At 45.6% G+C, this 27,822-nt stretch overlaps 2 protein-coding genes across 4 annotated transcripts in view; both read left to right on the forward strand.

The window, feature by feature from the left end:
• Window positions 1–17,682, forward strand: part of INPP5B (inositol polyphosphate-5-phosphatase B) — a 56,114-nt gene extending 38,432 nt beyond the window's left edge. Inside the window, 12 exon segments of the mRNA XM_020880185.2 lie at window positions 143–330; window positions 1,968–2,079; window positions 4,508–4,617; window positions 5,502–5,637; window positions 7,340–7,450; window positions 8,361–8,523; window positions 10,454–10,689; window positions 13,155–13,268; window positions 14,685–14,769; window positions 15,139–15,266; window positions 16,501–16,612; window positions 16,853–17,682. Of these exon segments, the coding sequence (XP_020735844.2) occupies window positions 143–330; window positions 1,968–2,079; window positions 4,508–4,617; window positions 5,502–5,637; window positions 7,340–7,450; window positions 8,361–8,523; window positions 10,454–10,689; window positions 13,155–13,268; window positions 14,685–14,769; window positions 15,139–15,266; window positions 16,501–16,612; window positions 16,853–16,995 (1,638 nt within the window). The 3' untranslated portion in view covers window positions 16,996–17,682.
• Window positions 17,683–18,748: 1,066 nt separating this feature from the next.
• MTF1 (metal regulatory transcription factor 1) overlaps window positions 18,749–27,822 on the forward strand; it is a 36,655-nt gene continuing 27,581 nt past the window's right edge. For all 3 annotated transcript variants that reach the window (XM_020880294.2, XM_020880295.2, XM_070468379.1), the window contains exons 1-2: window positions 18,749–18,837; window positions 20,574–21,032. In XM_020880294.2, the coding sequence (XP_020735953.2) occupies window positions 20,625–21,032 (408 nt within the window). In that variant the 5' untranslated portion in view covers window positions 18,749–18,837; window positions 20,574–20,624. The remainder of the gene's footprint in view (window positions 18,838–20,573; window positions 21,033–27,822) is intronic.

Genomic DNA, 27,822 nt, shown 5'->3' on the forward strand with positions numbered 1-27,822 from the left:
TATAAATATGTAACCCTGCTTTACTCATGTCCCAGGATTGTGACACAGACCGACTAAAAGAGAACATTTTGAAAGCCCGCGAGTTTGAATGACTATCACAGTGAAGTTGGGAACTGTGCCTTTTCTGAGCTCCGTTTCACAGGGTAACAAAGGGGGCGTGGCCATCCGGTTCCAGTTTCACAACACCAGCATCTGCGTGGTCAATTCCCACCTGGCAGCCCACACGGAGGAGTACGAGAGGAGGAACCAGGACTACAAAGACATTTGTTCCCGAATGCAGTTCTGTCAGGTCGACCCAAGCCTGCCCCCTCTCACCATCAGCAAGCACGAGTGAGTCTGGCCTTCTGCCCCAAGCAGTGTGCCGGGCCGCACGGTCCAAGCCGAGGGCTCTCTGTTTCATTAGGGAGGGGACCAAGGGAGGCCTCCCACCACCTGAGTGGGAACTCTCAGCCAACTCTCGGTTATGCGGTGATTACACCTCTTGGAAATTTTTAGTTTCCCCACTTACCATCTGGCCAACCTCTCGAATTTTCGCAGACACCATTTGTTCCTGGAAAATGTGTAAGATGTTTTTTTAACACAGTCTGCCTTGATGCAGTGTCATGAGAAAAGCCCCGCCAGAGCGGGCGTCTCGAGCGCAGGTTTTAGAAGTATGGTTCAGGGTTCTGCCTGCCTGTTGTCTCCAGAAGCATGTGCGGTTGAGGATGGGGCTGCATTTCCCAGTCTTCACGTCGTCTTTTTCGCCTCTCGATTCAACATTTTGGAGCCATGGTTGCAGCTGCTTGGGGTGTCTTGTGCTGATGTTTGTTCTCTTTATTTCATTTATCTCCAGTACTTGCTCTCTGTCTAAACTCAAGGCATATTGGAATTTCAGGCCTTACAGTAACACTTGAAACTTACGCCCCTTCTTCTTATAACAAGGAAGAAGCCACTGGGGCTGTAGCGCCTGCCAGGGAGTACACAGAGCCCAGCCTCTCGTCCGCCTGCTGCGTCTGTAGGACCATCTTGATTGGTGTGCTGGAAGCTGCCAGAGTGGCTTTCCATCTCCAGGGGACCTAGCAGGGACTGGGTCTTCCATTCTGCTGACACGGCAGCATCCCAGTGTGTGAGGCTGCATGTCAGCTTGTCTGCATTTAGCTCGTGGACGCATTCATTTTGGTGTGTGTATGCTGCCACGCGGCTTCTCTCATAACCTGGCTCTTGGCTTCACGTAGAGCAGTATTGGTCTTCACAGAATGTGCAGTGTCACCTGGGAGCATCCAGTGATCATGTTCCCAAAGCAGCAGGTGTAAGAAAACACCTGTCACATTCTGCATAAAGAGCCAGCCAGTAACACAGTGGTGGTTAAACCAAGACTCCACTGGACAGGTCAGGCTTTGTTTCAGAGGATCTCTGCTCCAGAAACAAAGGCTAGGAGCGTGCTTTGGGGGCTGGAGTGTGCATGGAGGCAGAGGCAGCATCGTGGCATCATCTGACTTAGGGTCCCTGAGTGGTTGACAGGACTCCCAATACTTGATCTTCTCCCCTCTTCCCAGGAGAGGTAAATTATTGTCTTGCTTTTCGATCTTATTAGACTATCTTTCCAGCTGTGCTCAGTCGCTTCAGTCATGTCCGACACTTTGCGACCCCATGGACTGTAGCCCGCCAGGCTCCTCTGTCCATGGGATTCTCCAGGCAAGAGTACTGGAGTGGGTTGCCATGCCCTCCTCCCTTTCCAGCTGTACGGGAATAAAATAGTCAAGGAAAACACAATGCTGTTGACAGTGAACTTGGACCAAGATGACTGAATAAGCGGCATGTTAGACACAACGTTTAATGGGGTGGCAAGAGGAAGAGACCCTGCGCAGCCAGGTTGCTTCCCCATGCCGCTCCCGAGAGCCTGAGCCTGCGGGGCCTCTGTCAGAAGCACCCCGGATAGGGTGGGCGAAGCCCTCCTAACCCCTGTGCTCTCTGCTCTGTCCTCGCAGCGTGATCTTGTGGCTGGGGGACCTCAACTACAGGATAGAAGAGCCGGATGTGGAAAAAGTGAAAAAACTCATCGAAGAGAAGGCCTTTCAAACCCTGTATGCATATGACCAGGTACCAGCGGCCACCTGGGCCCTCTTCAGGCAGCTGTTGTTCCCCCTGCCCCCGCCCCAGAAAGCCTGGCTGCCCAGCTCCAGCCTCTTCTTCCTCATCTTGGGAGGGTTCCCTGAGGAGCTGGTGCCCATCATTCCTTCCTTTCCTCCATCTGTGTTCCCTCTCCTACAGCTGTCTGCCCCTGGTCCTTCCCTTGAGGTTTGTTTCTGCTGGAGGCAAGAGCTGTTCTCTTTCTCTCTGTCTTGTGTGTGCCCATTCATTCAGTCATTCAAGTTGGGGCCAAAAGGGAACCAAGCTTCCCATCAGGATGATATTAATGTTTGGTATATTTAAGATGATATACTGATGTTTTGAATGGGCTACCCACACCCTCTGCCTTTGCCCCTCGGCAGACCTGTGCCGTGTACAGGACCACTCTTTTTCTGAAGGGCTGTCTTCACTTCTGAAAAGAATCTGTTCTGTCTCCTGCTAGCCTCTACCATTGTTTGGGTTATCATATCTTTCTCAGAGCATTAGCTGTTTCCCAGGACAAGAGAAACCTATTTCTCTCTGACCTTCTTCAGGGTACTCCTCTCAAGAGATTCTGAAACTGTTCAAGCAGTCAGAGTTGTTCGGGTTGTCACAGTCCTTTTTCTTTCTAGCCTGTATCACCCTTTTAATCATCTTCGTATTGTTGACAGTCTAAATCTTTCTGTTACCTTTATTTTTCTCCCAGTGAGATCAATTAAGGGGAAAAAAATCCCAAGTCCGTTATGTCTTTCTTTATAGAATAATCTCTTTAGTGACCCATTTTTTTTCCCCACTCCTTTCCTTGGTAAATTAGTCTCTTTGTTCCCCATTTCAGCATTATCCCTTGTCTCTCTTTTCTAGACTGCAGCATTCTCATTTCCCTGGGGGTTCAATACCATCTCTTCTTCCCTTCTTTTCTGGTCTCTCCTTAAGTAATAGTACCCAGTTTGTGTGTTTCCCTGCTTTCCAAATGGTTTCAAGGTTTATGTTTACCCATTTTTTTTAATTTATTTTTTACTATTCTTATTTTGGCTACACTTGGTCTTTGTTGTGGCTTCTGGGCTCCAGGGCATGCAGGCTCAGTAGTTGCCACGTGAGGGCTTAGTTGCTCCAAGGTATGTAGGATCTTAGTTCCCCCTACGAGGGGTCAAAGCCAAGTCCCCTGTACTGGAAGGTAGGTTCTCAGCCACCAGACCAGCAAGGAAGTCCTCATATTTACCCATTTAAGAGTCATCTTGGACTTCCCTGGTGGTCCAGGAGTTAAGACTCTGTGCTTCTGTTGTAGGGGCGTGGGTTCAATCCCTGGTCTGGGAAGTTCCGCATGCCATGCAGTGCATCCAGAAAAAAGCAAAAAGGAAAGAATCATCTTACACTATTTTAATTTCCTGTTGCTTTTTCCTTAATAGGTTTTTTCTTTTTTTTTATGAATTCCTATTTGGGGGTTTGTCAACTGTTGTCCCCTGGATAGTTGAGCCTTTCACCAAAGTTAGAGCTTACAGTTCTTCACCAGGACACACAGCACCACATTTGGTGCTCCAGGGAGGGGACAGGAACACCCATGGTTTTTCTCTCTTGCTGATAAGGGGCTCTTAGAACCAGAGCAGTGGCAAGGAGGCCAGTTATTATCATGATGTGTCAGGCCCTGTTCTAAGCTGACAGCTTATCTTTGCAACAATCCCTGTGAGGCAGATTCTATTATAAATCCAGAATTTACAGATGGGGAAACCAAGGCATAGAGCTCCCTCCAGTTCATATAACTGATTTGACAAACCTCTTTAAAGAATTGTTTTAGTTTAAACGTAATTCATAATGGTTTGGTTATAGCTCTGCTATATATTTCTACATACTTGGAGGTACCCTTTTGCTTTTTGGATTGTATCTTTACAGACCTTTTTTGTTTTTTGCTGTTTTATCCCTTTGTATATTGGAACAACTGTGCTACACAGATGATGTGTTTGATACCTGGAAGAGAAACTATATCCATTGGTACCTAACCCTCTTAGGGGCATCTCAGTACGATGGAGCTTAGGCCCCTCAGACGTGGATACAGTTTTATAAGAGCCTTAAAAATTGTACAGCAGGTAGAAGAATAGTCAGCATGCTCCTCTTCCTGGGAGTTAATTAACTCAAGGTCTTACAGAGTAACTTCCTTTCTGTTCTTTTTTTTTTTTTTTTTTGACAGTCTGTGCAGCATGTGGGGTCTGAGTTCCCCAACCAGGCATCAAACCCATATCCCTTGCAGTGGAAGCATGGAGTCCTAACCAGTGGGCTACCAGAGCATTCCCACAGAATAGTTTTCTCATGGGCATTTCCTTTGGGGTTAGGGTTTAGATTCCAGATTGATTTCCTTTCTTCTGCTAATTCAAGGTTTGACCTTTTTATGCTGAGATTTTTTTTCTTTCTTCCATCCTTTGTGTAGCTGAGAGCTCAGGTGGCTGCGAAGGCCGTCTTCGAGGGCTTCAGTGAGGGCGAGCTCACGTTCCAGCCCACCTATAAGTATGATACTGGCTCCGATGACTGGGATACCAGGTAGGTCAGAGAAATAGAAACTCAGAAAGTTATGGAAGTACTTTCCCTCGTGGACCTACAGAAGAAGATAGGATTCCTGTCACTTCTTCTCAGGTCAGACATTTTCTCTCAGTATCTGTTCATTAAGCAGACTGCTTTCCTACACTTAAAAAAAAAACCAAACGTATTTATTTGGCTGGTCTGGGTCTTCGTTGGAGCACGCAGGATCTCTGTTGTGACAGACGAACTCTCTAGGTGTGGCTCGGGGCATAGTCGCCCTGCGAGGCATGTGCAGTCTGGTTCCCTGACCAGGGGTCGGACCTGGGCGCCCCACATTGAGAGCCTGGAGCCTTAACCCCTGGGGACTCCCAGGAAAGTCCCCACAATAATTCTTGAGACTCGTTTCCCTTCCAGCTATGCGTAGGGTGCTGATTCCAACAGACTGAGCTTGTACTCGGTCATTACATGGTAGTTCATATTTTTATTAGGGCCTATGGGATGCTCTTCAGTACTTATATTTTCTCATGTAATCTTCTCAACAGCCCATTGAAGTAGGTATGATTTATTATCCTCATTTTATAGACTGGGGAACAAAAGCCCCCCACCCCCAAATTCGAGATCCTCCCAAGCAGGCAAGTGTCGTAGCAGGATTTGAAGCCAAGCAATAGGAATTCACAAGCTGTTTCAATGAGCATCTTTTGAGGCCCACAGCGTGCTTACCCTCAGATGGCTGTGACTCTGGCCCGATCCCCGTGGGAAGGTGGAGAGCAGAAATCATCCTGAACAGCATTTTGGCTTTGAGTGCTCGCAGCTGTTTGGGGGTGACAGCCGCAGGATACACGCTACCCCAGGCATCAGGCGCCGCTGTGCCTAGGAGGGCTTTCAGTGTGGGCTTTGCGTTTCAGCGAGAAGTGTCGTGCTCCTGCCTGGTGTGACCGGGTCCTCTGGAAAGGGAAGAACATCACTCAGCTGAGCTACCAGAGCCACATGGCCCTGAAGACCAGCGACCACAAGCCCGTCAGCTCAGTGTTTGACATTGGGGTAGGTGGGCAGCTGGGTCCAACTTGCCATCGTCCTCTAGGGAATTGGTCCCCACAGCTGTGACCACGTTTGTCTTTCTGGTCTCCTCCTCCCACCTTGAGCGAGAGGAAGCCCCTTTTAAAAATGGTTTTAATTTAAATTTAATTCATGACCGTTTTGTAGACTTCTACTTTATGTCTCTACATACATGGAAGTTCCTCTTTGCTCTTTGGACTGTTTCTTTCCAGACCTTTTTCTATGCAACTGTGTCAGTATTCTATATATAACACAGAGGAAGTTTCTCCCTTTTTGTAAAAGATATATATCACACCCATGGTTCTGAGAACATCATTCCCCCCCACTGGCTATATTTTAGGAGATCTTTTCATGTCGGTAAAGGTAGAGCTCCCTCCTCATTATTTTTAAGGGCTATAACATATTTTTCATAGTATGGATGAACCATGTTTGTACTGATCATTTAAGTTGTTTCCAAAATGGTGCTATTATATACACTGCTATAGTGACCAGCCCTCACATATATCTTTGTGTGTCAGTGTGAACATTTCTGTAGAATGAAATTCCTAGAGTTGAAATTAATGGTTCAGAGAAAAATGTATTCTATATTTATTTGAACCTACAAAATTGTCCTCCCAGCATCCTTGCCATTTTACTCTTCTGCCAACCATGGATAAAGCTCTTTTCCCACAGCCTGGCTAATACTGGGTTTTAGCAATCTTTTAAATTTCTACCAATCCAGTGAGCCAAATGAGAAAGATACTCCATTCTTTTAGATTATACTTCCTGGATTACTAGTGAAGCTGAACATCTTTTTTTTTTTTCCTGTTTCTTTTTTTTTTTGGTCAAAGTATCGTTGACTTACAGTAAACATCATTTTTTTAAAAAAAACACCTTTTTATTTATGTATTCTCCACTTGTGTCTTCTCTTTAGTGACTTCTGTGTTTCTTTGTATATATATTATCAGTTCTCAAGGGTGCAGGCAGAGGTGCTTCAGCACCACAAGGGTGTGGGTGGTTTGAAAAAAGCCTAATGAATATTATAACCAAGGTTTTATTTTTGGAAGATGACAAGAATTGTAATTCAAAATATAGAAGGGAAAGCCTGACAAAAGCCTCTTGGCTGATGGAGCATGGGTTTAAAAAGCCTGTGAAATGCTTTGACTCGAAGCCCTAGAGAAGCTCCTGCCTGCTGGCCTGTCTGCAGCAGCAAGCATAGCAGAGACAGGCAGGGGCGTCTCTCTGTTCTGGGCTTTTAGGCTCTGCAGAACTTCCCACCCAGCTTTCACTCCCATATCTTTTTTCTGCTAATCGGTAGGCAAAGAGGCTTTGCCTCTGGGGGACCCTTGTACGTCTATTGTTAATTGACTTCTTTGTTCATTAATTAAATCTGTTTAGTATTCACTTTCTGTGTTGCTATCAACTGCTATTTCCCAAGGCTGTGAATGTCCTCTAAAAGCAGCAGTCACTAGCCTTTTTGGCACCAGGGACTGGTTCCATGAAAGACAGTTTTTCCATGGATAGGGAAGAGTGGGGGATGGCTTGGGGATGATTCAAACACATTACATTTGCTGTGTACTTTATTTCTGTTATTATTACATCAGCTCTACCTCAGACTACCAGGCCTTAGATTCTGGAGACTGGGGACCCTCAAAAAGAGGAAGTGGGTAGAAGCCAAGGCACTAAGTCTCTGCTGTTTCCCTTCCAGGTGAGGGTCATCAATGAAGAGCTGTATCGGAAAACTCTGGAGGAGATTGTTCGCTCCCTGGATAAGATGGAAAATGCCAATATCCCTTCCGTGTCCCTCTCTAGGCGAGAGGTAGAGAGGATGTGATAACACATCTGGCCCTTCTCTTCGCAGAACTAAATCTCACCTGCTAGGTCTCAGAATTCGAAGGGTCTCCTGTCAGGCTCCTGGACTCATAGTCTTCCTTGATCGGCTGCTTCTAGAGAAAGTGAGGCTGATACTGCCAGCTGACAGGAGAGGCGGTGTTGGTTTAGATTTGGTTCACCTCTTGATCTTTTAAACCAAAAGCCTGTAACCTTTTGTGGTTCCTATATTTTACCCATACATGGGCCCTCTGTGAGTTAAATAAGTCACAGAGGATCCAAAATGTGTTTCATTTGATCTTAGTATAGCTGTGTGCATTCTTGCCCTGGGTTTGTCTTCCTCCTGATGCTTTGCTTTGAGATTGAGTCCAAAATGTGGGGTACCTATGAGGTGATGAGAGGGAAGGCAATATGGAAAAGTAACAGGCATTGGGAGAAGTCAATTTAGGGCTAAAGATTTTTCAGAGAAGTGCCACAGCATAGATCATTCAGAATTGACAGTACCAAAAGTCAATTAAATGAGGATTTATGGTGAGGGTATTTTTAATGCCCTAGATGTCCAGCTTCAGAGATGGAGGAGCTTCATTTTCAAATTTGGGAGTGGAATGTGTGAAGGATATTTTGGATATGGTCTTTGGGTACAGAAGATTTAAACTTGGATTCTGGTAGGGAATTTTCTGTGTTTTTTGAGTTTAGGCTTTCTGAGTTAAACACTAACAACTGGTCTTTAGTAGTAGTAGCTGTGGTCTCCCAGGTAAATACTTAAAAGCAAAAGCTTGATTTGAAAGAGATGGTCCTTCGTTTTCTTCCCAGGAAGGGCAAGGATTGCCCAGTTGGAGTGGTTAGGCAGGTTGCCGAGGAGAGGGCACTAGTCTGACTGGTCCCTGGCTTGTCCCCAGTTCTGTTTTCAGAACGTGAAGTACATGCACCTGCAGGTAGAGTCCTTTACCATTCGGAATGGACAGGTGCCGTGCCAGTTTGAATTCATCAGCAAGCCTAACGAGGAGTCCTACTGTAAGCAGTGGCTGCGAGCCAGCCCCAGCCGAGGCTTCCTCTTGCCAGGTAAGGCCTCTGCCCCTGGCTTCCTGGTGGCTGCTTTGGGGAACACCCTACCCTGTCTTTTGCTCATTCTCCTAGAATAAACTTTTTGTTTCTGAACAGTTTGCTGTTTGCTTGAAACTTTTCAAAGCCCTGTGGATGTTCAGTTCAGTTGCTCAGCCGTGTCCGACTCTTTGCGACCCCGTGGGCTGCAGCACACCAGGCCTCCCTGTCCATCACCAACTCCTGGAGTTTATTCAGTCTCATGTCCATTGAGTCTGTGATGCCATCCAACCAACTCATCCTCTGTCGTCCCCTTCTCCTCCTGCCTTAAGTCTTTCCCAGCATCAGGGTCTTTTCCAATGAGTCTTCACATCAGGTGGCCAGAGTATTGGAGTTTCAGCTTTAGCATCAGTCCTTCCAATGAATATTCAGGACTGATCTCCTTTAGGATGGACTGGTTGGATCTCTTTGCTGTCCAAGGGACTCTCAAGATGGAGATCCATCCGTAGATAAAATGTAAAATAGTAAAGGGTGTGAGTTCAATGTCAAAAGTATTCTCAGTCATGTGGATGTTCTGTAATTTCACACAGAGAAAACACAAGTGTTCTGTGAAGCAGGTGTGGCTGTAATAAGAACCCTTTCACTTTCTGTCTCACTATAATCAACTCCCAATTGTCTGCTCTTATGGCAAAGATAATAGGGTGGTCATCCAGAAATTATTGCTGGCCCGGCCACCCGTATCACTCTCCTAGCTTCTCCTTGGCACTGTGTTGTGCTGTGAGGCAAAGGGGTTAGCCTGTTTTGTGGTCAGTTGACATGTCATATACAGAGGTGAGAGCTGGACTGTAAAGTCTGAGCGCTGAAGAATTGATGCTTTCAAATTGTGTTGCTGGAGAAGATTCTTGAGAGTCCTTTGGACAGTGAAGAGATCAAAACAGTCAATCCTAAAGGAAATCAATTCTTGAATATTCATTGGAAGGATTGATGCTGAAGCTGAAGCTCCAGTACTTTGGCCACCTGATGTGAAGAGCTGATTCCTTGGAAAAGACCCTGATGATGGGAAAGATTGAAAGCAAAAGAAGGAGATGGCAGAGGATGAGATTTTAGATAGCATCACCAACTCAAAGGACATGAATTTGAGCAAACCCTGGGAGATAGTGGAGGACAGAGGAGCCTGGTGTGCTGCAGTCCTTAGGGTCGCCAAGGGTCAGACACGATTTAGTGACTGAACAAAAGCAAGTGGATAGTTCACAGTCTAATAACATGTTATATTTTCTACTAGATCCACACCTTCTTATTAGTTGTTTCTAGCTTGAGCGTGAAGTGAAGTGAAATTGCTCAGTCATGTCCGACTCTTTGCGACCCTATGGACTGTAGCCTGCCAGGCTCCTCTGTCCATGAGATTCTCCAGGCAAGAATACTGGACTGGGTTGCCGTTTCCTTCTCCAGAGGATCCTCCCGACCCAGGGATCGAACCCTGGTCTCTCACATTGCAGGCAGACGCTTTATCGTCTGAGCCACGAGGGAAGTAGAACCTAGCTTGAGCAGTGCTACCGAGAACGTGAATTTAATAACAGTTACCTATTCATGTTTTTGTTCACTGTTTTCAGTTCCCCTTTGGACCATAAACTCCTTGTTCACATGTCTCTTGAGTATGCGCATGTGTGCACGCTCAGTCTCTTCAGTCGTGTCCAGTTCTTTGTGACTCAATGGACTGTAGCCTGCCAGGCTTTTCTGTCCGTGAGTTTCTCCAGGCAAGATACTGGAGTGGGTCGCCAAGCCCTCCTCCAGAGGAGTCTCTTGGTGCTGAGCATGTAGATTCTTGCTGGTTGGCTGATACCTCTTATCTCCTTCCCCTAACTGTATGCCCGACCTCTGCCAGCCCGTCTTCTCTCCTCCTTTCCTCTTGACCTCCCGCCGACTAGCATTTCTTTTTACATTTTTTTTTCAGATTCTGCCGTTGAGATTGAATTAGAGCTATTTGTAAATAAGACCACAGCTACAAAACTCAACTCGGGTGAAGACAAAATTGAGGACATTCTGGTTTTGCACTTGGACAGGGGAAAGGATTACTTCTTATCTGTGTCTGGGAACTACATGCCAAGCTGCTTCGGATCGCCCATTCACACGTTGTGCTACATGAAGGAGCCAATTTTGGACTTGCCGCTCGAAACCATTAGAGAGCTGGTGAGTTACTTGTCACAAGAAAACATCTAGAAGGATGTAATAGCCAAGCCAGTCAAATGAGAGGTTCTCATGCCTACCCTCCCAGGGACCTGAGGATTCTCTAGCCTCCATAGAGTTTGCCTATGCTGTCAGATATGTACTGCTGTTTATCAGACATCCTGACATTTTTTTGTGGTTTGAAACAGCAGCAAGTTATTGCTTCTCATGTGAGTTTCCAGTGTGGCTTTTTCTGGTCTCGCCCAGGCTCATTTTTGTGGTCCATGGCAGCTGTGCTGGCCAGAGGGTTCAAGGAGGCCTCCCTCTCTTTTTTCCTTTCTTTTTAAAAGGCTTTCTATTTGTTTCTTTTGTTTTGGCTGTTCTGGGTCTTGGTTGCTGCACTGGCCTTTCTCTAGGTGTGAGCGGGGCCCACTCTCTAGCTTCGGTGCTCGGGCTCTCAGTCGTGCGGACTTCAGTAGTTGCACGTAGGCTCTGTGATCGCCATTTTCAGGCTCAGGAGTTGTGGTTCCCAGGCTCCAGGTCCCGTTGTGGCGCATGGGCTCCGTGGCTCCACGGCATGGGGGATCCTCCTGGACCAGGGCTGGAAGCTGTGTCTCCTGCGTCGGCAGGTGGATTCTTTACCACTGAAGCCACCAGGGAAGCCCCTCCCTTGCTTTCTTGGTGTTGGCTGCTCCCTGGGCCTCTCCCTCTCTGTGGGAGACTCTGGGCTCTTGTCATTCAGTAGGTTGGCCTGAGCGTCCCTCAGTAATGGCAAGAGTTTGAGCGCAGAAGCTGTAAGGCCCCCAGTGGCCCAGGCTCTAAAACTCACATGGTACCACTTCTGCCCCATTTTATTGATCAGAACAAGTTGTGAGATCAACCCAGATTCTAGGGACGGGGAAAGACTGTACCTCTTGATGGGAAAACTGTGAAATGTTTTCCTGTGTTTTTCGATTCTTCATAATAATTATTAAATTCAGCCACAGATAGCAAGATAATGCATGTCCCTGCCCCATGATAGTTATTTCTTTTCCTGTTTTATTCATCACTTTTTGTTTTGTTTTGTTTATTTTGTTGGCTGCACTGCATAGTCTGTAGGACCCTAGTTCCCCAACCAGGGACTGGACCTGGGCCCTCAACATTGAGAGCTCGGAGTCCCAGCCACTGGACCACCAGGGAATAATTCCCTGTTTTAATCATCACTTGGTTTATTATCCTAAAATAATTTTCTGAGATCTAAAAAGATTCATATGCAGACTTACAGATATTGAACACAAACTTATGGTTACCAAAGGGGAAATGTGGAGAGAGAGAAATCAAGAGCTTGGGATTAACATGTACATACTTCTACATATAAGATGGGTAACCAACAAGGACCTACTATAGGGAAGTCTGCTCAATATTCTGTGATAACCTGTATGAGAAAAGGACCTGAAAAAGAATATATATATATGTATAACTGAATCATTTTGCTATATACCGGAAACAAACACAAAATTGTAAATCAACTATCAGTTCAGTTCAGTCACTCAGTCGTGTCTAACTCTTTGCGATCCCATGGACTGCAGCATGCCAGGCTTCCCTGTCCATCACCAACTCCCGGAGATTGCTCAAACTCATGTTCATCAAGTTGGTGATGTGATTCAACCATCTTGTCCTCTGTTGTCCCCTTCTCCTGCCTTCAATCTTTCCCGGCATCAGGGTCTTTTCTAATGAGTCAGTTCTTTGCATCAGGTGGCCAAAGTATTGCGTGTTTCAGCTTCAGCATCAGTCCTTCCAATGAATATTCAGGGTTGATTTCCTTTAGGATAGACTGGTTGGATCTCCTTGCAGTCCAAGGAAATTTCAAGAGTTTTCTCCAACACCACAGTTTAAAAGCATCCATTCTTTGGTGCTCATCTTAATCAACTATAGTCCAATAAAATTAAAAAACAAATAAAAAGTTCCTATGGAAATAATTCTAATACAGGGGTGCTAGTTTGGAACAGATTTTTGGCAATAGGTATGTTTTCCTCCATTTCATTTTGTAATTTAGGGACTCTGGAACTCTATTCTCTCCATTTTATAGATGAAAACAAAGGTCTAATAAGGGGAGTGATTTTTGTCACGGGTATGTGTGGTGAGTTAACCTTGGACCTCAACCTTGCTTTTGGGTTTTGGGATTCCCAAGTCTGTGCTCTTTTTTCACCAGACCACACCCTCTCTCTGGTTCTGACAGTAAAAGTGCTACAGGCAGGATGTTTGTTTCTAAGATACTACATATTTCACCTGATTCATTGAAACTGCTTGCCATAAGCCACTCCCAGTTCTCGAGTCACTTTTCATACCTTGATCATGCCACCTGATTTCATTTTTGCCTGATGAGCATTTGCTTAGGGACATCAAAACACTTCCCTTCTTCTGAAGCCTATATCCTGCCTTCTCCTGAAGCCGGCCTGGTGGAAGCTCCATTGGTGGACCTTCTGATCATGGTTTTTATTTCTCTTCAGACTCTGATGCAACTCCAGACTGAAGATAATGGGAGCCAATTGGAGAAACCCATGGACATCCCCAAGGAGCTCTGGATATTGGTTGATTACCTGTACCGAAATGCCATCCAGCAGGTAGGTGGTGCTGAGGTAGTCACACCTGACAGAGGCCATGCTGCCTTGAGAAAAAGCATCAGCCCCAAGAACTCTGGGCAGAAAACAGTTTTCCCCTGCAGAACCTGTGGAACGCTGCTCTTCCACTGGGGAGTGAAGGTTGACAGGTTCACGCGCCACACTCCCATGGGGCCCCGCTATGACATACAGCACCCAATTCTTCCTAGGGGAAGCAGCCTCACCTGGGAGGGCTTTCCCAGCAGAGCATACTTCCTCCCCGGGCCTCTGGGGTCTTCCAGGTAGAAAGGCATCTGGAACCTTCTCAGAATGTCAGCCTGCTCTCCTTTGTGGGAACTCACGCCAGCTTCTAGGATGGGAGGGGCTCACTTGCTGACAAGCCAGATAGGCAGGGGGACCCGTGGAACCCTCAGGCCATGAGTCAGGAAGCCTGATTTCTAGAGTGGGTTGGGCAAGCTTCCTGCCATCAGATTTGTTAGTTTCACTGACTGGTTTGTCTGGGGCCCAGGGAGACCCACAGAAACTCTGATCTACTGCAACTCTGCCACTTCAGGGCAGTGTACATTCTTAGCATAGTCTCTGTCTGCTTTTCCCCTCAGATTTATTGAGCATTACAGTGTCCCAAACTCTGTTCTAAGTGTTTTGCAGCACAACCTCATTTAGTTCTCACAGTAGTTCTCAAATGAGGAAACAGATGCTCAGAAATATGAAATAATTTGGCCAGGGTCCCAGAGCTGACACATGGGCAGGATCGGGATTTGAACCCAGGGAACCAAAGAAGTCACCTTCTTAAGGACTGTGCTAGTCTACCTTCTCTATAGAGCTCCTTTCAGATGTAACTTTTGAGCAATGCATATAATATTATTACTGTTCACAATTATTGGGCACTGAGTCATTTTGTAAAACAAATTAATATAAGGGATCCTAGGGCTCATGGAAATACCTTTATTGCCATAATCTCATTTTCTCAAAGCACTGAGGAACCTTTTTAACTTTCTCCATCTTATAAATGATATATCTTCTTCAGTTTTTTTTTTTTTTTCTTCCCTCTTTCTGGTTAATCCCTCTTAACACTGCAGGAACCATAGCTACTTTAAAGTTTTCCCTTCGGTCAGATCACCAGGGATTGAACTTGCACCCCCTGCAATGGAATCATGACATCCTAATCACTGGACTCCAGGGAATTCTCTCATAATAGATATATTATCGTGCTTAAGACCTGTTATGGGAGCATGACTGGGAAGGCCTGAGAGATGAATTAGCCATATCAACCTATATCACATTGTCTACTAGGGTGATTCAAAAGCCTCAACATGCTCTCTCTTTCTGCACCCTGCTGGTGATTATGTTTCTAGGTCAGGAAATCATTGCTGCCTTTCTGAGAATAGAATTATTTTGTGACTCTTTTCCCTTTTTCAGGAAGATCTGTTTCAGCAGCCAGGCCTGAGGTCGGAATTTGATCATATCAGGGACTGTTTAGATACTGGGACGATTGATAACCTCTGTATCCTTTCAGATGTTTGTGTGCCTGTGTGTATATGTGTGTGTGCATATGAGTAAGAGAAGCGAGCAAAAGGAAGGGGTGATATTTTAAGGCTCAAAATCAGACATTGTGACCTCAGCTGGCATGTTTTTCTTATTTAAAGTTTGCATAGAGAAGACTTTACAACCTTAAGCAACCAATATGTCAGGAATTTAGGAGAGCCCAGCTAAGCTAACAGTTTGGCCCCTTCATGATGTCAGTCTGGCATCTGAGCGCTGAGCAGAGAGCCTGGCTGGGCACGCAGCACTCTGGCACGTGCTGGCTCCCGGGCCTTTTCCTAATGGTGACCATGGCAGCAGCGTCATCTGTTCCTTAACGATGGGCCCAAAGCTGCTAGCAATCATTCCGTGGCCGAAGCCCTGCTGCTTTTCCTGGAGAGCCTGCCAGAGCCTGTCATCTGTTACAGCGCCTACCGCAACTGCTTGGAGTGTTCCGGCAACCTCACAGCAAGTAAACAGGTGAGGGCACACATGGAGCATCACCGTGTTCATGTTGTAACCCTGGGTCTCATGGGGCCTACAGGAACAAAGTGGCTACCATCCCCCAAATGCAATGTCTTAGAAACTCAACTCCAAGTCTTCCCAAAGCCATTCTTCCTCTCATGTCCCTTTTCATCTTAATGGCATCACCATAATTCCACTGACTCAGCCCAGAAAACGGAGTCATTTCTTTCTCCTCCTCGTCTCACCTTCCACATGTACGATCCCCTTACTCTGTCACTCTTCTTCTTTCTTCCATTCTAGTTCCACTTTCCTTGGTTCAGAACCCTGCATTCATGCTCTGCTTCTACTAATTGGTTTTGTGTACTACCATTAGATTTGGGGTTCAAAAGTTCTCATCAGGTCCACGTTCATCAGAAAGGCTCTCCATTGCCAAATAAGGATTTTCTTAGACCAGTATTTGGGACTTTTATGATCTCACCTAGTCATACACATAAGTAACCTGCCAGAGCAGAATAATCTAGAAAATATGCCAACAATACAGGTTCCTGAGCCTTACTCCACCTCCTCTGAATCAGAATCTCTTTTGAAATATATTTTGTGCAATAAATTGCTTTGCCACCAATTCTGAAATGCAGGCAGCCAGAGTACTTTTTGAATTCTAGCCTGATCAACCGTTCCAGGCTTCAGTTTAGTTCAGTTCAGTCGCTCAGTCGTGTCCGACTCTTTGCAACCCCATGAATCACAGCATGCCATGCCTCCCTGTCCATCACAAACTCCCGAAGTTTTCTCAAACTCATGTCCATCGAGTTGGTGATGCCATCCAGCCATCTCATCTTCTGTCGTCCTCTTCTCCTCCTGCCTGCTTAGGGCCTGTTCAAACAGTAGTGCTCTTACCAAAACTGACTTCTCACAATGGGTTCTCTCTTCTTGTCTCACTGTCTTGCCTTTTTCTACACTTTCTTTTGCCCTAAATGCTCTAGTCCCTACCTCTGCAAGTCCAATCTTCATTTATATTCAAGACCCAACTGAGATGTTTTTGACTTTTGAGAACATGCAGTTAGAAATTTGACCTCTGAAATCATGTAGCACTTGATCTTCTCTTTTGGCACCTGTGACAAGTGATCAGGGTTTTCTACACACAGTCTTTCTCATGTACCTGGATCATGTATACTCAATTCCTGGAATATAACAGGCACTGGAGAAATGATTGAATGAACAAAAAGACAAATATCAATTCTCCCTCTCTCAGGTCATTACTACCCTTCCTGCGTGTCACAGAAATGTCTTCACCTATTTGATGGCGTTTTTGCAAGAATTGCTGAAAAATTCAGCAAAAAACCATTTGGATGATAATATTCTAGGTAAGCCAAGGATGTGTGGAAAGCACTCTGCAAACTGACTCATTACAAGAAGTGTGGTTGAGGAAGGTCCCAAGTCTACTGCAGTGGAACTAAAACCTCAAGCTCTGGGCAAAGTTTACCCTCAGATAGTTATTTTAAAGCAGAAACTTGCCACGGGGGCACCCCTCCCCACTCTTTAGAACACTCTGAGAATATGTAGTACTTCTGCTGAATTCTGTGTGTTTTCTGTTTTTCATGCAGCCAGCATATTTGGTAGCCTGCTGCTTCGAAACCCAGCTGGTCACCAAAAGCTTGAAATGGCAGAAAAGAAGAAGGCTCAAGAATTTGTTCACCAGTTCCTCACTCACCCCGAGCCTCTCTCTCTCCTCTCCTATTCTGCCTGAGGCAGCCAGTTACAGCCCCACCTGTTTCAGCTCCAGAGCTGCCCTAAGAGGATATGAGCTCACAGGGACGCCGGAGTGGCAGCTGCCTGTTCCTGAGCCCAGACCGCCCTCTCCACCATGACCATCACACTCAGTGCTGCTGCGAGCTGTGAAGACACTGAGGGGAAATCCACCACAATAGAACTGACATGCAGCGTTCAACTTTAGTTTTTTAACAGATTTTTTTTTTTTGGTAATGTTTAAACAGCCATACTCCTTGTACTCAGCCTGCTTCCGAGGCATACGGTGCCTTCCCTGTAGCTTGGGCCAAGCTCCCCACGATCAGATATTTGAACAAACTTTGGAGTCCTGAAGGATGAGTGAGGATGCAGATACAAAGAATGTAAATGGAAGCTGCTGGATAAACAGGCCACACAACCTCTCCAGGTGCTTTCAGCGCTCTGTCCAAGGACATGGGTGTACACATATGTAAACCCTGCCCCGCTTCCCACTCATAAATATGGCTCAACAACTCTGGAACTGGCCACTCAGCCTCCAAGGGCAGTACAGTGGCTTGAAAATGAAAATGCTAAAGAAACTGGTGTTCTGGTGAAACAACTGGTTTACCAGACCAACAAATCCTCCAACTGTATATAATGTATTCCCTCTGTGTAATATATTTTAATGATAAATATATTTTTAACAGTGGTTGCTTGTTTTTATCTTTTTAGAGATGGCAGGTCTCAGCAGCTGGACATTTGTGGCTTAAGCACGGGAACAGCTGGTCAGGGGCCAGAGAGCTATTTGCCTGGCAGTCTGGTGATAACAACCACTATTCACATTTTTCAAGGAAAAGTCAGTACAGGCATGGCTCCAAACCCTTGACCCCTGACCTGATTTCTGAGGGTTGTCCCACTCTGAATATTCTAAGAGAAGTAGCTTATAGGGAAGACGGTTGTAGCTGATAAGACGTTCTGACAGCTAGATCTAAGAGGCATTTACAAGACTGAGGCAGAATGAAGGCACGTTCAAAATCGTTTCTTGGAACACCACCACTCCTTGGCAGTGTAGTGATTTAGATACGGGCAGGCTCTTTGACAATGTGAACGGTTAAAGAAAGGGAATGGCCAGTAGGTGGCGTTGCCCGGCCCGGGTGCGTGTCCGGAGGAAGCCGGCAGTCCACTGGAGTGGAAAAACTTGGGAGACAACGGCCTGGGCAGGCGAGTGAGGAGGGAGAGCCTGTGAGAAGGGGAAGAGGTGGCGGCGCCCTCTGGCCAGGCTTGGAATACTCTCATTTCTGCCGTTTGGGTCCAGGCTTCCTTTCTGGAGCCCTCCTGGCCTACTAACTTTTTTTGGGTGAGGAGGGGAAGCTGGAGCTACAGGAGAAACGCGGGAATGCCACAACTTTCCAGGTTTCCCCCTTGCGGTCCCGGCCGGAATTCAGCGGTTAACTGGTCCTTCCCGTCGTGCTTGCGGCTGCCAAGGGGACGGCAGCGCAAACCCCGCTGAGGTTAGTGATTAGCGGGTCTGACCCCTCTTCGTCTCGTCTGGTGCGTCTAGAGCGGAGCTCCGAACCCGCGCAAGCGGAATACGAGGCAGGCTCTCCACCGCGCGGGCGGAATTCGCGGCCCAGAGAGGTCTCGCCCCACCCCGCCCCTTTCGCGCTCGCCAATTGGAGGCTCGAGCGCAGCCCCCACACTGACTAAACCAACCAGAAGCTTCAATGGGAGGCGGAGCCCGTATCTTCTCTTTCCTCCGGAAAGCGGAAGCGGAAGTGACGTTCGGGGAAGGTGGGGGCAATCATGGTGCCGCTGGGGAGGGGAGAAGCTGCTGCCGCCGCCGCCGTTGCCGGGAACCGCGGAGGTAAAAGGCGAAACTAGACGCGGCCTGGGCTGGGGACTTCCCGGGAGGCACGGGACTTAGGCTTCCTTCTGAAGCATTTTCCAGTAGGGACCCCAGACCGGTTACCGTAGGGACCCCACCCCTCCTCCGTTTCCATGGGGATGAGTATCCAGCCCCCTCCCCTGTTTCCATGGAGATCCGGACCCTGCCCCTCTTCTCCCGGCTTGGAACCCCCCAGCCTGACTTCGGGTTTTTTCCTGTAGCCTTTGACGGGGGACTATCCCAGACAGGTTCCTTTTCCCAGTCTCGTCTTAAGGGTGCTCCGTTTGTACTCGTTTGCCACCCTCAAAGCTCCTGGTCTTGTTTGTTCCGGACAGTTGGTCTCCGCGTTGCCGCCTGTGGTGTTGGGGCAGCCCAGTGGGGCCCCCGGTGCTCTTATCTCTCCTCTCAGATGCAGCGAAATGTGCATCTACCGGGTTGCGTAAGCCAGGGCAAGGGGTCGGGCCGGTTCCTCCCGGATCAGATCCCCTGGCCTGTCTATGGTGACTACCACTGTGTCTAGCCGCCCTGCCGAGTAAAGGTTCACTTTCTGATCAGAAGCAGAAGAGAAAGATAAAGTGCAAAACCAGACTGAAAACTAAAAGTGATGTACTAATTATTTGTAAATTCTCTATTCTGTTTGCCAAACCCGCGTTTGTGGAACTGGTGTGTTTGCAGGTAAAAGAAGAATCACTATTCCAGAACAGGAATACTTCAAGTCTGGTATTTTTCCCAAGAGAGTATATCCTTCCAAGAGGGTTTATCTGCAAGTCTTTCATTCATTTAACTGACATCTCCTGAACTCCTTATGCCTAGGGACGAAAATAAGACTCATCATTCCCTCATTTCAGAGAGCACCCTATAAAACTTAGCTTCTAGTGGACACCAGATTGTTTTAGGAGATAAATAGATAAAGTGATCTCATTAGATATGCCTGATTAGGGGTCAGCTCCACTACCTGGAAACTGAAACATCTGTTCTGGGATGGAGAGAACAGATTCACCCTTGATTCTTTGCTGTAGTCAGACATTGCGTTTTAACATACCTTATGTCTTTTACTCTGCATAACAGTTTTGTGAGAACAGGAATTACCAGTCCCACCCTACGTAAGTGAAAAGTAAGGCACAGAAAGTTATCCAGGCAGTAAGTAGGAAAGCCAGGATTTGTGGCTAGGTGACCCTACCTTCAAAGTCCTGCTTCTTCCACCATAGACTCACTGCCTCACTGTTTCATTTGGAGTTTCCTTTCTTTAAGATTTATAACAACTCAACCCTGAAACAGTTTGTCCCTGTTTCCCCTTAAGTATTTTGACTAACCGTCACAGTGTTTGGCAGTAAGGCACATTTGAAAGGTCTTATGAGCTGCTACTTATTACTTCCATTTAAAATTTTTATTTAATTTATTTATTTAAAAAATTTCTCTGGCCGCACTAAGGGGCTTGTAGGATCTTAGTTCCCAGACCACAGATTGAACCTGGGCGCTCTGCAGTCCTAACCACTGGGAATTCCCATTACTTCCATTTTTTTAAAAAAGGCATTGTTTTTCCTTCAAAATGACTTGATAGTTTTCAACTTAAAGAAAAAATTCCCAAAGAAGATGTTTTTCATTACTCTGGCCTGCTCTTATATGGCGAGGAAAAAAGAGTCTTGTGACTGCTGTGGAGGTGAGGTCCCTGGGTCCTGTGGTATGACTCTGATTCTGGCTTTGTTCTCTTGTAGACAGGTCACTACCTTTCCATTTCTCACAATTGGGCTGAGCACAACTGAACCATGGGGGACCACAGTCCAGACGACAGCATCAGCTACTTTGAGGTAGAGGAAGATGAGCTGACCCCCGATGACAAGATGCTCAGGTTTGTGGAGAAGAACGGACTGGTGCCTTCCTCATCTGGAACTGTTTACGATAGGACGACTGTTCTTATCGAGCAGGACCCTGGCACTTTGGAGGATGAAGATGACGATGGACAGTGCGGAGAACACTTGCCTTTTCTAGTAGGGGGTGAAGAGGGCTTTCATCTAATAGATCATGAAGCAATGTCCCAGGGTTATGTGCAACACATTATCTCACCAGATCAGATCCATTTAACAATAAACCCTGGTTCCACGCCCATGCCAAGAAATATTGAAGGTGCAACTCTCACTCTGCAGTCTGAATGTCCAGAAACAAAACGTAAAGAAGTAAGTAAAGCAGTGGGTGAGGGCCCGGTTTGGCTGTGGGGAGGGTCCTTAAACCACACTAGATGGCAGTTTCAGCCGGGGAGTATCAGAGCCCCTGGAATTAGGACCTACAGTGGCTTTCCTTAACGGTGTATGCTTCATGTTTTATTGTGACTCTTTTCTGAAACTTTCAGTGTGTATGGCTACGTTGAAATCTGGGAAAGCTAAACTGCTACTTTTCCAAATTTCCTCCTCAGATCATAAATAAAATAGACATTTCATGGAGGTAAATTCATGTCTCTGATGCGGAAATAACTGCGTTGTGTAAAAATGCTTTGTTTTGGAGAAATGAGTGTTTACTGGAGTGTGCTTTATTAGTGAATGTGTAGTGGATAATAAAGGCTAGCTTTCTTTTGTAAGAAACTCAAGCAAGAGGCAGTATATCTAAAAGTTTTCATGCTCATATTTAGATAGTGTGCATAAGGTAACTCATTATTACAAAGCTTTGAAAACGGTAAAGCATGATACAAAGTGGTGATAATTAGCAGAGTAAAAGATGTGGTTTAAAGGTAGTGATATACATTTTCCAGGAACTAATTGCAGGTCAACTCGAAGATCCCTGGTAGTTGCAATGCCGGGACTAACTGTCAGATGTTGCTAAACAGCCATCGGGTAAATCGTTTCGCAAAATATTTTTCTCTTTTACTGTAATTCAGGTCTTGAAACTGTAGAATTTGATTATTCGTGGCATATGGCTTTCCTTTGCTAGGCTTAGAATCTCAGAGCTGGAAGGGAGACCTAGTGAGACCATCGTGTCATACCTCCCACCTCATGCAGGAATCTCTCTGGGCAACAGTTCCTCTGGTCTCTGCTTGAATACCTCCAGGATGATGAGAGCACAGTGTTCCACAATTCAGCCTAATACAAAGTTTGTTGGCCAGCTCTGATTGTTAGAAAGCTTTGGCTTATATGAAGCCAAGAATCTGCCTTCCTGCAGCTGCTGCCCGCTGGTTCTAGATCGTCCTTTCTGAGCAGTGAGCTAAACCTTCCTTCCACAGAGGGCAACCCATCAAGGTAGTTAAAGGTCGTGGGTTTCTCTACATCTTCTCCACTGACTTTAGTGTCCCTCTTATGACATCTTCCCCTAGTTTCTCATCATCCTGGTCACTTTTGATTGTATGAGTTCCAGTTTTCCAGAGTCCTTAAAATTTGTAATTGAACACAGTCTCACAAGTGTGAGTCAGCTGGCACCGAATACCGTGCGACTCTTATCTCTTCATCTGGACACTGTACTACAATTACTATATGGTCTGTATTTTATTAGCAATGACATCTTACTGTTAACTGACGCTTGAAAATCTCTAGACTGGTATTTCTTAGCTGGGGATAGTTTTGTCCCCCAGGAGACATTTAGCAACATCTGAGGACATTTTTGGTTGTCACCTTGGGGAAATGTTACTGGAATCTATTGGGTAGAGTCCAAAGATCCTATTAAACATTCTAGTACACAGGACAGCCCCCTACAACAAATAATTCATTGTTTGGCCCCAAATGTCATTTAGCTGTATTCCAATAAAATTTTACTTGCAGGAGAAAACAGGCGTTGGGTTTCCTGGACTACCCCTAGACTAGAACACAGGGAGCTGTAGAAGAGAAGGATGGAAAGATAGCAGACATCCAGACGTGGAAGGCAGTGATAGCGTGCAGAGGGTCTGGACTGTGTTCTGGAGGTACACGAGGTGTCTGAGCCAAGGAGTGATGTGTTAGAGTGGCATTTTAGAAATGTTGCTCTGGTAGCCTTGGCAGCTTGCTTGCCCAGTTAGGAGATGGTTTCAGTTTAGTTTTGGGATTTCCTTTGAGTCTGATGAAGGTTAACGTGGAAAGAAGCCAGAGCTTTTGTTGAAGTTTAAGAGAATGTGGTTTATTATTGAAGTTTGGAGAATGAGTGGTAAATTGAGTCTGATTCAAAGGATTTATCTGTTTTTCTAAGCTTGTTAAGTGTCTTCTGTCTCTTAGCGCAGTGGCCACACAGATGAGTCATGGAGCTTCAGATCTCAGTAGTGAGTTAAGTAGTTCATGTCCACTGTGATAGGTACTTGGAGGCCTCTTCAGAGTGCTCTGTGCAGGCTGAGGGGAAAGCGGCTGACTCTCCTGTCCTCCTTGCCCTCCAGGAACGGTGATTCCATAACAGGAATCAAGAGGACAGGAAGAGGAGAATATTTGGTGAGGAAACTGGTGAACTGGTTGGAGTATATTGAATGTATAGTCCTTGGAGAAAAGTAAAGTGAACAAGTTGAGAAGCTGTCTGTAAATGTGGATTTGAGGTCAAGGAAGGGGTGTGGGATGAGAATTGTGGATCCATGAAGGTGCAGATAACCCAAGAGAGAAGAAGTGAGAATTGTTCTGAGAATTTAAGGGTTAGAAAGAGAAGGAGGAACCAGAGATCACATAGTCCCAGAGATGGCTAGAACACAGTGTTGTGGAAGCTGAGGGAAGAGAGATTTAAGAAACATGGATATTCTTTTGTGACCCTGAAGAGGGATCGAGGAGCTGAAGATGAGCCATTAGTTCCGCTGCTTGTGCAATTGATCACCTCATGGGAACACGTTCACTGGAGGCTGAGGCCAGATTTCAAATGATGGAGAAATGAGTGGGAGGCAGGAAGCATCAAGTTTTCTCCCTCTTTTTTTTTTAATAGGGTAGTTGGAGGAAGAAAAGTGATGAGGCAGTAGTAAGTAAGGGGATTGGATCATTTTGTTAGCAGAGGAAATCTGAACATGGCTTAGGGCCTAAGCTTTGGGCCATCCTCAGTTAATGATTACTGTGTGAGAGTTTTTTCAAGAGCAGGTGTTTGGGAAACATTTATGTTAAATCAAGACAGAGATTTGTTTATTAATATGAGATTTCTCAAGAGCCTTTGATAACAATAAGAAGGAAGGAAATGCAGAATTCTCCAAATATTTTGAACTTGGGAAACCATTTTTTCAGGTCTTATTTCCATGGTCAGTGTTTTGTGGAACACATTTTGGGAAATGCTGATCTAGGCATAAAAGGAGGAGATGGTAGGGAAGGGAGGATTATGCAACCAGTGATATGAGCTGTCACTTTTCCACTCCAAACTACTTGCAAGCTTGGTTTACCATTCATGTCTTTTGATCCTTGATAATTGTGTTGAATAAGACAAGTACCTTGTTCAGTCCCCCATGGATTTAGCTCACTGTACTTTCTTTTCCTCCCACCATGTTTTCCCATTCTATCCATGAGACCTACATGGAAAGTTCTAGAACCTTATTGAAATCATTAGGTGTGGGGTTGGTTGGGGATTGAGGGAGAAGCAGCAGTGGCTTTCACCCTTTGAAAATTGTGCTAAATGACCAGACATTCAGTAGACTCACCTTCCTGGAGCACCATCATAACTGTAGCTTTTGTTGTAACAGTGGTGTTATTTTATTTCTTGGTCTTTAAATCCATTTAATTGGTATGAAGAGGCCAATGTTTATGACTCTCTGATAGCACTCTTCATGATTTCTTTACATTGCCCCTACTTCCACCTTTAAAAAAAAAACATGACAAAAAATTGTGGTCTTTTTCTCTATCTCTATACCCAGGTGTTACTCTTAAGAAATCAAATCATTGGATAGCTAAGTCTTCTTGGCTTCCTAAACAGCTTATTTTCTGAGTCAGATTTTGGCTTGATTTTCTTGTTTACCTTAAATTGTTCCATTGTTTGCTATAGTGTGTGGTTGGCTTACCTATTACTTCATTTTTTTCTCCCTTGTGCTTGTTTTGTGCAAAAATAAACCAGCCAGAACCTTGCTACAGATCCTGACTTTTTCCACGGGGCCACTGGTCATTCCCATTCAAAGTGCACCTGTCTTATTCTTGTACTTGCTACTTTACTGCTGTCTGCCTGTTGACTCGTTGTTTAGTTGCCAAGTTGTGTCTAACTCTGCAACCCCATGGATGGCAGCTTACCAGGCTTCCCTGTCCTTCACTGTCTCCTGGAGTTTGCTAAGACTTAAGTTCATCGAGTCAATGATTTAGAAACTCGAGAATCAAAACATTGTCACTCTAATCTGTCAGAATGAGAACCTGTCATTCTCAGGGTCAGCATTCTTAAGAATTGCTCCTTTAATACCTTTTTACTCCTGGTTTCTTAGCAGCTGTTTCCTTTCATCAGTTCATGCAGTCACTGGTTCCCCAAACTTTCTTTTACATCTGTGCCCTTCTCAAGACCTTTTCAGGACTGCCGGGTTACTTGTTCATCTTCCTCTGAACCATATCAGTGAATGTGTCTCCCCGCACCCCCAAACTGACCTTGCACTTCTCTAATGCATGGTTGGCCAAGAAGGGTGAAGAAACCCAGGAGTTACATACCAAATATGCTCTTTATGATGCACCAGAGTGTTCCAGAGCACTGATTGGGAGAAAATATATTTTTCTACCAAGAAGCACAGCTACAGGGATGCTTAATGAATTGGGTTGCTTGCTACATTGGTCAGTGACATTCCAAGTGATCTTTTTTTTATTTAAGTGTGACAAATTTTAAAATACAGAATAAGGGGGAAAATTTGACTCCAGTGTTTCAGAGCCTTTTTGCAATGTGCCCTTTACCTTGGGGACCCAGTTCCAATCTCATTGCTCATTATCAATCCCTTAGGCAATGTGAGGATCCTCTCAGGCGAACCAGGTTATTGCTGACTCTGCGGAGGAGACCCGCCCACTTTTAGTCTTTGCACAGTGATTATATTCCTTTACAGAATTGCCCTGCAGAACTAGGACAGACAGTTTCTGCTTGAAATGCTAGTGTTGAGGATCTGTTCATTCTTTCCATAAGCTTTTACTTATTGAGTATCATCAGCGTTTGTCAAATATCAGGAAGGACAAAGAAATAATCCCTGCCCTGAGGGACTCTGGGGAAGGAAGACCGCTGAGGCTGGAGGCACTGGGTTCAGTAGGAAACCAGGGTTGGAAGCATTTTCCCTTACCAGCAGATGAAGCCAGTTGAGCGCTCTCCGCATGCCGGCGTGCATGTCACATACTTCTCTTTGGCCATCAGCATTTCAATCACTGAGGCCCACTGGCTTGGAAGAGAGACCAGAGTGACTTTACGTTCTTACTGGTTTTCCAGCATAATGCTCCAGGAATGACAGTTCTCAGATTTACATCATACGTAGGCTGTACCTGTTGAGTATTGCTAAAATTTCGATGTAGGACATAGGAGAAAGAATCTGAATGTTCATGTTTTTCTCTTATTTAAATCTAGCTTATTCTTAAAGTTTGCTCCGTGATGTGCACAGGGATAAGTTAGACCTAGGTTCCATCTTTGTTCTGGTATATACTGAGTGGCCTTGGGCAAGCTGCTCCGCGTCGTCTTTTGTAAAATTGAAATTAAAATATCCTGTCGCTTTTCGTGAAGGTGAAATGCGATTTACTCATTTATACATACACAACAGGGGACACATAAAACGTTCAGGATCGTGTCTGGTGCCTGGTGGTTGTTTGGTGAATGTCCGTTTCCTTTCCCTCCCTCGAAGGCCCACGTGGTTCTTTTTTCTTTCTTTTTTTTTAAATTTACTTCTGGCAGCACTGGATCTTTGCTGCTGTGCTCAGGCTTTCTCTAGTTTTGGAGTTGCGAGGAGCTCCTCTTTGCTGCAGTACACGGGCTTGTCCTTGTGGGGACTTCTCTTGCTGTGGAGCATGGGCTCTAAGGCGTGCAGGTTTGAGTTGTTGCGGTTCCCAGGCTCTAGTGTGCCCCCAAAAGTTCCTTCCATGGTGGGCAGCTAGGGTACCAGGCGAAGCTGGGACTCTTTTTAAATATTGTTTTTAACTTTTTACAATTGAGATAAAATTGACGTGTAACATAGTGATTCCGTATTTGCATATATTACAAAATAATCACCATAGTAAGTCTAGCTACCATTTTTTTTCTCGTGATAAGAACTTTTAAAATCTACCCTGCCAGCTACTTTCAGATAGACAATACACATCTATTAACTGTAGTTACAGTGCTGTACACTGCATCCCCATGACTTACTTAATCATAAGCTGAGGGCTCTTACGGCTAAAGAATGAGGACTCCTGTTTTGCTGGCAGTGGCAAGAGGGTTAGGTGGCTGGCATCTGTTGAGTGCCTGCTATGTACCGGGCACTGTGTTCAGGATTCTGATAGTTTTGTATTTTTGTAATAATCTGAGGCAAGAATCGTACACTGAAAGCCATTAGCTGTGAGAAGGGCTGAGATGTGAAGGGCAGCAGGGTGGCTGGTTCCCTAAGGGTACAGGGTTGAGGCGTGGGGACTGTGTGTGAATTCAGCTGTGTGGCGGGCAGTGCAGAGCTCTTCCATTTCTCCTTTGAGCTCTTTGGTTGCAGATGATGGAGTGGGAGAGAGGAGATCACCGACAGTGTGGGGACAGAGTTGGTGCTGGGGAGAGGGATGGGGAGGAAGGGGCAGCTCCGCCAGCCGTAATAGCCAGGCCGAGCATTGATTTATAAGTATGTTCAGGTGCTTGGTGTTCAGAATCAGAGACTCCCTTTCCTTACCGAGAATGGCGCTGTTAGTGTGTGTGGGATCTAATTCTGCTGGACTCATTTCTTTTTCCTCCAGCAGAAACTCAGCTTTTTTTCTCTTGATTTTTTTTTTTCCCATGCACCACGTGGGGAGCCTAGTTCCCTGACCAGGGATTGAACCTGCGCCACCTGCAGTGGCATCTTAACCACTGGACACTAGGGAAGTCCCACTTCTGAATTTTTTTTGAAGCTTTTGTCTCTTAGAATTCCAGTGTTTAATTTTTTTCATTTTTGCTTATCTC

Source organism: Odocoileus virginianus, chromosome 5 (genome assembly GCF_023699985.2).
Source record: "Odocoileus virginianus isolate 20LAN1187 ecotype Illinois chromosome 5, Ovbor_1.2, whole genome shotgun sequence".
Classification (NCBI taxonomy): Eukaryota; Metazoa; Chordata; class Mammalia; order Artiodactyla; family Cervidae; genus Odocoileus; species Odocoileus virginianus.